General features: G+C 38.7%; 1 protein-coding gene across 10 annotated transcripts in view; it reads right to left on the reverse strand.

Annotated features, from left to right (window-relative positions):
• Positions 1-1,473: 1,473 nt before the first annotated feature.
• The window catches only part of mpp4.L (membrane protein, palmitoylated 4 L homeolog), a 39,753-nt gene continuing 26,171 nt past the window's right edge, over positions 1,474-15,055 (reverse strand). For 7 of the 10 annotated variants that reach the window (XM_041576422.1, XM_041576420.1, XM_041576418.1 and 4 more), the window contains 6 exons: positions 13,411-13,584; positions 12,147-12,227; positions 10,875-10,968; positions 9,219-9,327; positions 6,373-6,507; positions 1,474-2,282 (listed from right to left, as the gene is read on the reverse strand). In XM_041576422.1, coding sequence (XP_041432356.1) covers positions 2,097-2,282; positions 6,373-6,507; positions 9,219-9,327; positions 10,875-10,968; positions 12,147-12,227; positions 13,411-13,584 — 779 coding nt within the window. In that variant the 3' untranslated portion in view covers positions 1,474-2,096. The remainder of the gene's footprint in view (positions 2,283-6,372; positions 6,508-9,218; positions 9,328-10,874; positions 10,969-12,146; positions 12,228-13,410; positions 13,585-15,055) is intronic. The other 3 variants (XM_041576423.1, XM_041576421.1, XM_041576419.1) reach the window with 1 other exon arrangement.

Below are 15,055 nucleotides of genomic sequence, written 5' to 3' on the forward strand. Positions count from 1 at the left end.
AGGGTTGCCACCTTTTCTGGGAAAAGATACCGCCCTTCCTATTTATTTATCTTTTTTCCCTATTAATAACATTCATTTTTACCAAAAAAACACCTGTATTCCCCTTCAGGAGCTGGCTTCAGTATTTTCACTCTTATGCTTTGTGTAGACTTACTACTAGTGCTGACATGTACAGGTATGCAACCTATTATCTAGGTCAGTCCTGCCCAACTTCTGTGTAACAGAGGGATGGAATCTTCCTGGCCTACATGTTGGAGGGCCGATAATGGAAATCAGTGTTAGCCACTCCCGGTTTTTAAACCACACCCACTTTAAACCACACCCATGTTACCACAAGAACATGTACACATTAGTGGTGGCAGCACAACGAAAAAACAAATGGTTGGTGCTCACTGCAGGGATATCACTCATATGTGAAAATTGTAAATCATATTAAGACATACCACCAGAACAAATACCAGGCTTACGTTCCACAGGCAGAGTATGGCACACCCAAGGAGAATAGGGCAGACATAGTATGGCTCACACAGGGAGTATAGGGCAGACAGGGTATGGCACACACAGGCATAGTAGGACAGGCAAAGTATGGCACACACAGGGAGAATAGGGCAGGCCGAGTAAGGCATATACAGGAAGCATGGAGCAGGCAAAGTATGACACACAGGAAGCATAGGGCTGGCAGAGTATGGCACACATAGGTCGCATGGGTCAGACAGAGTATGGCACACACAAGTAGCATAGGACAGGCAGAGTATGGCACACAGGTGCCCCTCCAGGCTCCAGCAGTTTATATGAGTGTGAACAGGTGAACAAAGTGGGCAGTTTCAGCCTGGGTCTCAGGTGTGAGCAGTAGTGGGTTTTAGGGGTGTGAACAATAGAGGTGTCAGAAGTGTGAAAAATGCAGGAGGGATTACAAATGTGAACAATACAGGGGATTACAGTCTGAATTTGAGGTTTAAACAATGCAGGAGCCAGTTAATCTCTGTAGTGATACCTTTTGAAATCTTACACATGGTAAGCAGACACAGCAGGTAGACTTTCTTGTGGGGGGCACACAATGGGGGGTCACGGGCCGCGAGTTGGACAGCCCTGATCTAGGTTGTTTGACCATGTCATTCAGACCTAATGCCTGTTTTGACTATTATGATGTAATAAAATAATCCTATAGCAAGGCCTAGAATTAAAATACCTAATGTATTACCTTATGTATTTTCTACCTCCAATGATGTTTTATTGCATTGCTTAGCCAGGTATACCATCAACAACTAGCCTGCAGTACTTGTATTGTATCAATGGTTTGAATGACTTGAATGAAAAGGTGCATGCCACAGATCTGTGGTTATTTTTCACAGGCCCCCATGCCTTTTTTGCACGCTGCCTGGGGTATTGTAAATGACTAGGATTAATCAACTTGATACATGTGCGGATACTGCCCTAAACCCTGAATAAATAATATAGTAATACAAGACAGTCTCACACACAAAACATTTATTTGGTACACAAAACAATTATCCAAATCCAAATGCATCCAAAATTTAAAAAAACATTCCGAAAGGACAGAGGTACCTCAGTGCTCCATGGTCCCTGAGCTTCTCTCTCCGCTTTAGATGCTTCCTCCGAGGAGTAACTTTTGAAGGTGGGATCTCAAAAAAACAAATTATAGCAGACTCCTTGTTTTAATCAGCTGATACACACCATTTTGAAAAGCTAGATTATTACACCATATAAGCAGAAAGATAAGATGTAATTTACTCAACATGACTCTGCTTCTATAGGCACAGACATTTTTTTCTTTAATAATGACAAATTGTATGTATGTTATGCAAGATTGGAAGATAGACATGGTTTGGTTTTCTCAACCACAGAATTATTTTTCCCTACAAAAATGCATTTCAGCTCTGTATTCACTGATGATTTTCTCTTGATTAGCAATGTAATACTTAAATTAAACCATTTTTGTACCTGTGATAAATACATTTATATACGTTTGGCCATGCCTATGCTTTATAATTACTTATTAAGTCCTGTAAGAATTTGGAGTCTTTGCATAAAGCTGTTAAAGCCACTCCAAGTTATATTTTCCATTCATGTAATTACTAGGAATCCAAACAGATCCAAGATGCTGGAATCCACTGAGGCTCATCTTGTGCACGACGGATAATGGATATTAGCTGTACAGTAGCAGATTCTAAATTGTCATTCACCACAACTTGATCAAAAAATTGACTAAACTGTGCTTCCATTTTCTTAGCAGATTCTTCAATCTCCTGGAAATCCTCTTCCTGCAAACATGCAATCATCAGTAATATATCAAAGGAAGCTTTTACAACATAATAAGATTATCTTGTTTATCCTCTCGCTATTTTATTTGATGTCTGCAACTGACCTGTTCCATAGAGTATGTAATTTGTTAGACTTGGAGTAACAAACATCACAATCAATACAGGTACAAAGAGGTGAGGAAGGCCCTATGCATAGGCATACAATCTAAAGGGAAGGGAGTAATACACAAGGTGTGGGAGTGGGCAAGATTGAAGTAAGTGGGTGAGAAATGTGGTGTTGCGTTTGGTAGTTAAGCAGAGTGAGGGTAGGCTTCTCGAAAGAAGTGCGTTTTCAGAGATTTTTTGAAAGCAGAAAGGTTGGGAGAAAGTCGGACAGACCGTGGGAGAGCGTTCCAGAGGAGGGGTGCAGCCCTTCCAAAGTCTTGAATGCGAGCATGTGAGGAGGTAATGAGAGAAGAGTTGAGTAGCAGGTCAGTAGAGGAGCGTAGTAAGCGAGTGGGTGAGTATATAGAGATGAGTTCAGAGATGTAGGGTGGAGCAGAGTTGTGAAGTGCTTTGAAAGTCAGTGTCATTAATTTGAATTTGATTCTGAAAGGTAACGGAAGCCAGTGCAGGGATTGACAGAATGGCGAGGCGGAGGAGGAGCAGTTGCTGAGGTGTATGAGCCTCGCAGCAGTGTTCATTATGGACTGGAGCGGTGACAGTCTCTGGAGGGGGAGGCCAATTAAAAGAGAGTTACAATAGTCTAGACGCGATATGATGAGAGAGTGAATAAGAATTTTGGCAGCGTCTTGGGTGATAAATGATTGTATTTTGGATATGTTCCTTAGGTGGAAGTGACATGATTTAATAAGTGACTGGATATGAGGAGTGAATGACAGGGCAGAATCTAGGATAACCCCAAGGCACCGGCCTGGGGAGAGGGGGTGATAGTGGAATTGTTAACTATGATGGATACTTCGGGGATGCTACTGGTGTTAGTTGGAGGAAAGAGAACCATTTCAGTTTTAGAGAGGTTTAATTTAAGGTAGCGTTGCGACATCCAGGTAGAGATAGCGGACAGGCAGGAGGAGATGCGAGTTAGGAGTTCTGGGTTGAGATCAGGAGATGAGAGATAGATCTGAGTATCGTCAGCATAGAGGTGGTAGTGGAGACCATATGAATTTATTAATTTGCCAAGGGAGGAAGTATAGAGGGAGAATAGTAATGGTCCCAGGACAGAGCCTTGAGGAACTCCAACAGAAAGAGGTAGGGGAGAAGATGATACTCCATTGTAGGAGACACTGAAGGAACGATTGGTGATGTAAGAAGAGAACCAGGACAGGGCTGTGTCACGAAGGCCAAGCGACTGGAGGGACTGGAGGAGGAGAGGGTGATCTACAGTGTCAAATGCTGCTGAGAGATCAAGCAGTATTAGTAGTGAGAAATGATTGTTGGCTTTAGCGGTTAAAAGGTCATTAGTTAGTCGAATCAGGGCAGTTTCCGTGGAGTGTTGTGGCTTAAAACCAGATTGTAGGGGGTCCAGCAGGTTATTGTCAGAGAGGAATGAGGTAAGTCGGTTGTAGACTAGGCGCTCAAGTAGTTTAGAGATGAAAGGTAGCAGAGAGATAGGTCGGAGGTTGTCAAGATTGGAGGGATCAAGAGAGGGTTTTTTCAGAATGGGGGTGACAAGAGCATGTTTTAGTTGAGAAGGAAACAGTCCAGTTGAGAGCGAAAGATTAAATAGGTGAGTTAAGGCTTTGATTAGACAAGGATTGGTATTGCGGAGAAGTTTTGAGGGAATTGGATCAAGCGGGCAGGTGGTAAGGTGAGAAGAGGCCAGAAGCTTTGAGACTTCCTCATCAGTGACAGGGGTGAAGGAGCCAATTCAAAAAAGAGCAAATACATTACTAACTGTGTTGCAGGTAGCATACTCCTATGCATCCCTTTCCTTTTTTTCCAAAGTACAGAGAAACTGTCCCTGTAATATTGTGATTATAAATTGATAAAGAGATTATACTGATCCCTCTTTTTATCATAACCATGATTTAAATTGACCCTCCATTGTAAGTCTGTCGGTTTCCAATGTGGTATGAGTTAGATCTCAAATGGGAACCATTAGGGCTAATAAAAGAAGTATTATGCATCCTGATGCTTCCAAACTTATAGGTCTGACTGACACATGTTAGGGAGCGGGCGTGGGGGATGCCTAAGTGCTCGACCCTCTTGGATAGAGCACTAACATACAGTAGGCAATGCTCTACCCAATGAGCAAGCCACTCCAAAAATGTTTAAAATGGAGCATGGAGGCCTGCGATAACGATAATGCGATATTGTGTGTGGCCTTTTTTTGCACTTGCAAAATGTGTTCTGCATTTTAAATGACCCCTATTTTCAAATGTACTCTTGACCTGCAGAAAATCACTTTGCTCTTAAGGTGGCCATACACATCACCAAACGAGCGGATCTCTCCGCGATATGCCCACATTAAGGTGGGCAATATTGGACTGATCCGATCATGGGCTCTAGGGCCAAACGATTGGATCATATTGCAGCCAATACGGGCAGTCGGATTGCGGGACCGCATCAACCAACAGATGCGGCCGCGATCCAACGGGATTTTTAACCCTGCTGATCAACATCTACCCAACTTTCGTCCAGATATTGATCGGGGAAGCCTGTCGGAGAGCCCACACATGGGCCAATAAGCTGCCAACTCGGTCTGTTGGCAGCTTTTATCGGCCCGTGTATGGCCACCTTTAGGGCAAGGCCAGACGGTGCGTTTATGTGGCGTTTTTACGTTGCATTTTTAAAAAAGAACAGCCAGGCGTAAATACGCATAAACTGCACTACCACTGAAACTAATGGAAAACACACTATGGCAATTCACACAGGGCGCTTGCAAGCTGAAATCCGCCACAGGATGCCAGTATTGGCGTTTTTTAGCAGAAACGCTAATACATCACGAAACTACCAAATCAATAGACTCTATGGGGCAAATTCACTAAGCACCGAAGCGCCTAACGCTAGCGTCAATTCACTAGCGCTGGGCATTTTCGGTATTTTTCAAATTCACTAACAAACGCTGGCGTAAATTCGCTAGTGTTACTTCGCACCCTTACGCCTGGCGAATTTTCGGTACGGACGTAACTACGCAAATTCACTAACGCGCGCATTGTACTGAACGCTACCTTTTATGCTAGACTTCCTTCGCCACCTCAGACCAGGCGAAGCACAATAGAGTAGATAGGGATTGCTTCAAAAAAAGTTCAAATTTTTCTAAGTCCCAAAAAACGCTGTCGTTTTTTCTATATTATGGGTGATAGGCTGAAAAAGATCGAAATTTTTTTTGGGGCTCCCCTCCTTCCCCCCTACATTTCTTAACTCATGGCAACTTAACTATACAGTGGGCACATGTGTAGGGCAAAAAAAAAAAAATTATTTGATGTTTTGAAGGTTTCCCAGGCATTTGTAGTGATTGTACGTATTCCTCCATTGAAATTTGAATTTGGCGCCGTATGCAAATTAACCATCGCTAGCGTAACTTCGCTTCGCTTAGCGAATCAACGCTAGCGCTACTTCGCAACCTTATGCTACCCCTGTGCGCAACTTCGGATTTTAGTGAATTTGCGGAGCGCTGGCGAAACTACGCCTGCCGAAGTGTGGCGAAGTTGCGCCTGGCGCAACTACAAATCTTAGTGAATTTGCCCCTATGGGATCTGCACGTTTGAAACCACACTTTGCGTAAATATGCAGCGTATTTTAAATATGGTGTCCAAATTCTCAATGAGAACAATGAAAACAATGAGAAGTGCATGTTGGGAAAAGAATCCTACGTGCTGAAAAACGCATGTTGACGGTCGCATGTGGTTTCAGTGGCGAATTTACGCCTGGCTGTTCTTTTTTAAAAACGCAACGTACAAACGCCGCAAAAACGCCACGCCTGGCCTTGCCCTAAGGGATGTGATGAACACTTGTTTACTCACACTGTGTCAGTGGCTGTGCCCCTTTGTTCTGTATAATCGATATAACTTGGACTGTCTGCACAGCAACAATATTTAAGAAGCATTATACAGGTTTGATGCAGGATAACGGTATTCAAAAGATGTACCTTGAATGTCATATTTACGTAGTAGTCTGTGAAGATGCTGGCATTTTTTCGTGTTTGTCTCATGCAATTCCTGCTGGGGGGTTTGATGAATATAATATAGGGTTTAAGTTCATGCCTTCGAGCTCCCGTAATACACTGTAACATAAAATAACACACAATTAAATAAAGAAACAGTTTTTTGATGTTTGTTTCTGTTTTTACATTGAAGGAGGACTAAAGTCCATCAAGATGAGACAAGAAAGCATGTACCATATGTTGACACCTACTGCAATCCTGTAGTGTAGCATCTACATGAACTTGTCCACTAAGACAGGAGAACCCTCCTCTTGGGCTAAAAATAATCAGCCGGGATGCATAATGCACTGCATATACAGTATAAAGGGAGTAATGCTCTCTACTGTAAAATTTATAAGGATATTCTTTGGCGTTCCATGATCAAGGCTACTGACCTTACTGATGACATCACTACACATCGTTTTATATGGATCTATAAGGATATATTTAACAGGCCGACTCAAATCAACTCTCTTAATTAAGTTTTTAAACACTGAAGCAGATGTACCCTATATTTCAATTAAATTTACAAAGGGACAGATTTATCAAAATCCGAGCTTGCATTTTTTTACTTGATTTGCAGAAAACATGAACATATGCAAGAATAGTCTTTGAATCCTCAAATAGTTGAAGTTTATCATAGAAAAAAAACATAATAAGTTACATATAAAAAGTAAAACCTTAAGAGTTTCTACAGAAGTCAGTGGGAATTATCTCAAACTAAATTTTTTTCCAGCTTTTTAAAAATTTTTAAACTACAGATAAGGATAAGCAAATGAGGCACATGCCTAGGTTGCAATGGTACCTTTTCAGCTTACCCCTAGTTCAGTCCCTGGAGGGGAAAGACAATAGGGCTTATTTACGTTTGCAAGCACAGTAAGCAAAGCACACTTTTCCCTGCAGTAAGTTGAATGTTAAAGGGGTGGTTCACCTTTAAGGTTTATTTGTATTATGTCATAGAATGCCCAATTCTAAGCAACTTTTCAATTGATTTTAATTTCTTTTTTTTAAAGTTGTATAGTTATTTGCCTTTTTCGTCTGACTCTTTGCAGCTTTCAAATGGGTGTCGCTGACTCCAGTCTAAAAAACAAATGCTCTGTACGGCTACAAATGTATTGTTATTGTTAATTTTTATTACTGATCCTTCTATTCAGGCCCTCTCCTATTCATATTCCGGTCTCTTATTCAAATCAATGCTTGGTTGCTAGGGTAATCTGGACCCTAGTAGCTGGAGTGCTGAAATTGCAAACTTGCGAGCTGCTGAATAAAAAGCTAAATAACTCAAAAACCACAAATAATAAAAGATGAAAACCAATTGCAAATTGTCTCAAAATATCACTCTCTGCGTCTTACAAAAAGTTATCTCAAAGGGGAACAGTACTTCTGGACAGAAAATACACTTTACACACTACCTGTTTTTATCCCTTCAAATATGAAAACATATATATTGTCTCCAAAGCCAGCAGTGCAGTGCCACCATGGATAGAGGGAAATAATACAACATTTTGAGAAGATGTGAGAAGGGCCCATTCATAGGCATGGATTTTCATTGAAACGGGACTATATTTGAGATTTGACAGTGCAGAAAGTCCCACTGTATATTTCAGGAACATATTCAGCTTAAACCTTTATGGGGGCTGTACTTCTCCTTCCAGAAAAATAATCATGATCTTATACATTTTAAAAATGTTCAAAATTAAAAGAAAAATACCAACATACAATCCCTACATACCTCCCAACATTTCAAAAACAAAAAGAGGGATAAAGAGATCTGCTGTGCACAGTGTGGTGAAAATATTTTACCATCACCATTTTACAAAATTTGGCAGGCTATGGAAAGTTTGAACACATTTCTGGGGGTTTTAGGGTCAGGTTTTATGTGTTATTACAGTTTTGCTAATGATGGCGAATTGCCATTTAAGCTGCAAGCCACAGTTTCCCCAAAAAAAGTTACAATTGTATCTTTGCTTATCTTAAATAATTAGAAATGTATCTAAGTATTCCGGACTCTCTGCCAAAAGACTATTATTTAATTATTGTGAAGATTCTCATTCATCCAGGCCGTGGTATATCTGTAGAAATAAGTCAAATCAACTGGACTTGCTGTGTTTTGTTTCACCAGTCATCCAATTGGCTTTCTCAATTCAGAATGACTTGAAAATAAGATCTTTTTTTTGTTTGGGAATATATACAGTAATCTGAAATGTTATCATGAAGTTAGGTGTTGATTGTATTAGCATGATTGGAACTTTGAGGTGTTATTAAACCTTAAAGGCTCCTCTTATTTTATTAATTTTCTCTTATTTAATAAGGTTTTAGAACTTTACAATAAACATTTCAGTAAGAAACCAGGACCGTGGGCTTTAGCTGTCAAAATCAGGATTGTTCAACAGGAAATTAGACAGCTGGGAGGTATGTAAACCTGTTTTTCATTTTTCACTGTTAAATATGATGGTTTTAACTACTGCTTTGTAATGGAAGATTCTGTCATTACAAGTAGCATCTTTCTGTTTATTCATGTATATGCAGAGTGTATTAAATATAGACTCATACATCTATTGAAAATATTCAGGTACAATTTTGGTAAAATGTGAGGCCATTTGCGGAGGTCCACTTGCAGTTGTGTTTACTGTTAATAAACATTACTGTATTAACAATACTTGCTATTAATAAGTATTTATAAAGAGCCAACATAATCTGGACATATACTGTACAATAGAAATGTTTATACATCAAATGTACAGATTACAGACAAACTAAAGAGTTAAAAAAGGACAGCTTACTAAACTCACCTGAGGCTCCAAGTCAACAATACATATCTTTGCCGCATCTAGAACTGCTTTGACTGCTTCCACACTTGTACCATACATGTGTCCATTATATTCTCCATATTCAAGGAAGCTGCGGGTTAAAAAACAATCACGTAATATCTTTGTATATTGCAGCATCTATATTTTTTAAATGCTTTGATAAAGTAAATATAAGGACATTACCCCAAAATTGCTGCATCTGTTTAATTCGACAAGCACTACATTTAAAAATAACAATTGAAAAATAGATAATGGGCACTAATTGATGGTTGTTAAAGGAAAACTATACCCCACTTAAGCAACAGATAGTTCATATCATATTAAGTGGCATATTAAAGAATCTTACCAAACTGGAATATATATTTAAGTAAATATTGCCCTTTTACATCTCTTGCCTTGAGCCACCATTTCGTGATGGTCTCTGTGCTGTCTCAGAGATCACCTGACCAGAAATACTTCAAATTGTAACAGGAAGAAGTGTGGAAGCAAAAGACACAACTCTGTCTGTTAATTGGCTCATGTGACCTAACATGTATGGTTTGTTGGTATGTTTGTAAGTACAGTGAATCGTACGATCTCAGGGGGCGGCCCTTATTTTTTAAAATGGCAATTTTCTATTTATGATTACCCAATGGCACATACTACTAGAAAAGTGTATTATTATGAAAGTTTATTTACATGAAGCAGGATTTTACATATGAGCTGTTTTATGCAATATCTTTTTATAGAGACCTACATTGTTTGGGGGGTATAGTTTTCCTTTAATGTCTTTGTTACAAATATGCATGGAGGCCATCACAGGCTGAGCATAGTGGGGTTAACTGTAAATATGCAGGGGATAAACAATGCCTTTAAAGAAAAGGGACTGAGTTGTTCAGCTCATATAATTTTCTCTACCTGGGAAGGTATAAGTAGTAATGACGTTTTTTTTAGTAATGACAAGTTTGAGAACTGTTTCCAGAATGCTTGGGACCAGGGATTTTTTGGATAAGGAGTCTTTCCACCATACCTTAAGTCTGCTAAAAATCTTTTAAATGAACCCAACAGGATTGTTTTGCCACCAAAATGGATTCTTGAGCCTTCTTGGGATCAAGTACAAAATACTGTTTAATTATTACAGAGAAATCATTTTGAAAAATGTAAAAAAATGATTAAAATTGACTCTATGGGAGTCTCATAATTTCTGGATAATGGGTTTCCCTATAACTGATCATATACAAGTATTTTATTGTCATATATCACTGGAGTGCTGCCAAAGTAATTGCAGGGTTAATGGGTATAAATTGTGGCAACAGGGGAAGAGGCAAAATACTATTTCTGATCTATACATGTTCTTTCTTCTGAATAAGGTTTTGGCCTTGATTGTTTTTCTGTTGGGCCGACAAAAATATACTATTTTAAGGTTGGTTGGGAGGAAGCATAGAGAAGTGATTGATTCTCTGTGGATTGAAATGGTAAAGGTTGAACCCAGAATACTGCTGAGAGAGGAAATGTAAAAGACTGGGTGTATACGGATGTAAATTTGGTGTCATGGAAAAGTAGAAATCGTTAGAATTATGGATCATCATTGCCAGTTTTCAAATGTACTGTATTAAACTGTAGTCCAATCATTTTTAATTAAATCAAAGTGGAACATACCCGTGGCTGTAGACCATACTTTCAAATGTTTCTTTTGACACAAAAAAATATTCTCGACCATTTTCTTCATACGTCTTCTTCTGGCGTGTGGTATCTGTTGGGACATAAGTGTTTGACTGAAAAATGGCAGAGCTATTTCAACAGTTACATCTACAGTATAACTGATTGCGGCTCTTAGAAGCAAGTCAGTATTTAGGAACTGTAGTTCAATCTACTTTAGCACTCACACTCCCTATAGATAAGGGAAATTTAAACATAGGCCCGCCACAGCAGGCAAAGGACAAAAGAATTAACATCCATTGGCATCTATTAAGCTCTGCTACAGTATAACACTTTGACTGTACAGTTACAGGAACTGACCAATAGTTGCTGTTTTTGTTACAAAATTCATTATATTATAAGTTAATAAAAACATAACTAGCTTTGAAATAGAAAAAAATAAATAATCTAAATTGTAAAAGTTTTCGGAAAACCGCCCTGAGTAATAATTTTATATTACATTACATTTTTTTAAAGGGATGGTTCACTTAACTTAATATGTTATAAAAGTTCCTAGTCAATTTTCTATTAGTTTTCTACTTTTTTATAGTTTTTGAAATATTTGCCTTCTTATGACTCTTTCCCCATAGGCTAACATTGGGTTCGGTAGGTTTTAGATGGCGAACAAGGGGTCGAAGTTTTTTCTTAAAGAGACAGTACTTCGACTATCGAATGGTCGAATAGTCGAACGATTTTTAGTTTGAATCCTTCGATTCGAAGTCGTAGTCGAAGGTCGAAGTAGCCCATTCGATGGTCGAAGTAGCCCAAAAAACACTTCAAAATTCGAAGTTTTTTTACTTCGAATCCTTCACTCGAGCTTGGTGAATTGGCCCCCAATTGTTATTGCTACTTTTTATTACTCATCTTTCTAGTCAGGCTCTCTCATATTTCTAATTTCAGTCTCTTATTTAAATCAGTGCATGGTTGCTAAAGTAATTTGAACTCTAGCAACCAGATTGCTTAAATTGCTGAAAAAAAATCTAAATAACTCAAAAAAACACAAATAATAAAAAACCAATTTAGTATGACTCTATGTCATACTAAAAGTTAATGCAAAAGTGAACAACCCCTTTAAGGTTTACTTATCCTTTAACCCACATTAAAGATCTGGCAGGTTTTAGCCTTGAATACCAAAAATAAACAAAGCAATAAAAGGATATATAATGAACATCAGTAACAGCTGATTTCATAGTTCTGTCATTGGGATTTACGTATACATTGCATATTACTTACGTGGCACTGGACTTTGAAATACAGAGGGATTCAAACCAATAAGTTGCTTTCTCAGTTCATTAACTCCAACCCCAGAAGGACCTGAAATTACATTGCAAGGTTAATTAATGTAATATTTATTTAATTTCCCCGCTTTCGGAAAATACGAGGGGGTCGTATACTATGCACCACATGTGCAAAGTGAGAAAAAGTCTGCAATCACTCATTTTTTGCACTTTGCAGACTGTATGTTGCAGCAGGCCTCTGTGTTCTTGCATTAAGCTGCTCTTGATCCAAGAGGTGCAGGAGGGAGAGGCATGTTACTTACATAACTTACTCATAACATACACATCATTCACAGACACAGCCAGCATTGGGGCCTTGGTAGGGGGGAAGACGCAGTTCATAAAATCAGCAGGGGTAGTAAAAAAGCAAGTGACAGACAGGGGAGGGGTTGTGGGTGGAAGTGGGAGATGGGTGGCATAACAAGTAGTATTGCGTTGGGTTGCTATACTACTTGGCCACATTCATAATACAGGTATGGAAACTGTTATCCAGAATGCTTGGGACCTGGGGCTATCTGGATTAGGGGTCTTTTTGTAATTTGGATCTGCATACATTATGTATATACTACTAAAAATCATTTAAACATTAAATAAAAGCAACAGAATTGTTTTACCTCCAATAAAGATTAATTATATCTTGAGATCAAGTACAAGGTACTGTTTTATTATTACAGAGAAAAAGGAAATCATCAAATTTGAATTATTTGATTAAAATGGAGTCTATGGCCTTCCCCTACTTCGGAGCTTTCTGGATAGTGGGCTTCCAGATAAGATATCCTTTACTGAAAAAAAAATGAAAGACAGTTTGGAAGCTCTGATTAGAGGCATTTGCCAAGTTAGGCCCTCAGCCAGAACTGCTTACATTCCACCTTTTACATATAACCAAGGCAGACACAAGTGGGCATATTTATCAAAGAGTGAAGTTAGAGAGCACCACAGTCCCCTAGTGTGAAATTCTGCCACTCCATTCTTTTCTATGGAATTTTTAAAAGAGCATCAATAGGTGAAAGTGAAACTTCACCCTTTGATAAATATGCTATAGAAATGATAAATATGCCCCAGGGAGTTGGGAAAAAATAAGCAGGATTATGGGATAAAGAAGAGCAACAAATGACTTTATTTTTAAGGGGCAAAGCCTACAAAACAATAAAAAAATAATACATTGACAATATAAATAATTAATATACGTTGTCAAAGGATCCCACAAATACTGAACTAACCAAAGAGAACAATCAGTCTATGACGGTCACAAGGGCGTCTCTGATAGCGCACAACCTCTTCATAAGGGGCAGCTGCAGTATGATAGCAGTTGCTTGGGCAGCGTGAATAGCAGGACATCTGGTTGCTATGGGTCTGCCTTCGACAAAGACGCATACTTCTTCTGAAACCAGCTGCTAAAAATAATAATAAATTTTGCATGTTCTCACATATAAACAGTGTCAATATACAGGAAAACTAGTTAGATATTGTGAGATATAAAAGAAAGAAAGAAGGGCTATTTGGAGGTAAAATAAGATTAGAGAAAGGGGTGAAGAATTGAGAGAGTGGAAAGAAGAAAGTGAAATTTAATTGGGATTTTTCTAAAAAAGGTGATCGATTCTAAAGAATCTTCTAAAGAGCAGTGGTAAGAAACCTGTTACAACTATAAACAGGGCTGCTTCTGCCATGAGGCAAGGTGAGCCTAATTTATGTTTTTTTTAAACTGGAAATTGAGCTCCGCTAGTGCAGAGAGCGTTATGGCCCCCTTTGACCTACTCCGACATTTTAAGCGCGAAGTGGGAGGGGGCGGCATCTGGGCTGCTGCCTTAGGAGCCAGCAGCGCCAGGATCGCCCCTGACTATAAACTATACATGTTAATAATAATTATGATTATAAAATAGGGCAAGTGGGGTGCAACAGATTTTGCCTTTGCCATAACATGATCTTTTTTTAAATCTCCAATCTATACTGAACACTCTGATTTGGCAAGTGTCCCATACAGCACTCCCAGTAGTTTCCCAGTGGTCATACTGAGGCTATAGGCTAGTCTGTCATAATCTTAAATTTTAAATCTAAATGATCTTGAAAGCATCATCATTTATATAGAACCAGCAAGTTATGTAGCACTTTACATTAATTTATAATGAACAGGGGTCTTACAAAAATATTACAAACTTAGGATAAACATGATCAAGGGCAAGAGCTTGCAATCTAAAGGGTTTATCTGATATCCCTCTGAAAAATACAATGGCAGTGTTTTGGAGCCTTTTAGATGTGAATTTTAATTCATATTGAATTTCTAAATTCTAGGTATTCAATTGTCAAGTAGGTTAATCTACAGGTCACTCATACTACAAACTGTGATGATTCTATGATATGTGTGCATATGATGTATGATCATTTTTTTCTTAGTGTAAGGCGTTGTCAGTTTCCATTGTTATGGCTATGGGATCTATTAACCAGAATACTTGGCACCTGATGAGTTTACCATAATTTGGATTCCAAAACAAAAAGGATTGTTTTACCACAAAAATTGATTTCTGCAACTTAGTTACCATCAAGTATTTTATTGATACAGAGAAGAGGATATCATTTTAAAAAATTAGACTTAAGCTGGCCATAGATGCTGAGATTTTTAAAAGATCCAATCCTCATCGTGAGACCACGATTTTCTCTGAACGATCGTACGAATTGACCTTCAACTAAAAAGACCAATTTGCCAGGAAAACAAAGGGGAGCTGCCTGCTTGGCCCTGCAAACATAGATAGATTGCAATGGGGCTGACAAAGATTTTTTGACTTTTGACCAATCAATTTCCTGACATATGTTGGCCGAAAAATCGTAAGATGTACGATCGTTCGAATACCACTAGACGCACGATAATTT

The sequence above is a fragment of the Xenopus laevis genome, chromosome 9_10L (genome assembly GCF_017654675.1).
Source record: "Xenopus laevis strain J_2021 chromosome 9_10L, Xenopus_laevis_v10.1, whole genome shotgun sequence".
Classification (NCBI taxonomy): Eukaryota; Metazoa; Chordata; class Amphibia; order Anura; family Pipidae; genus Xenopus; species Xenopus laevis.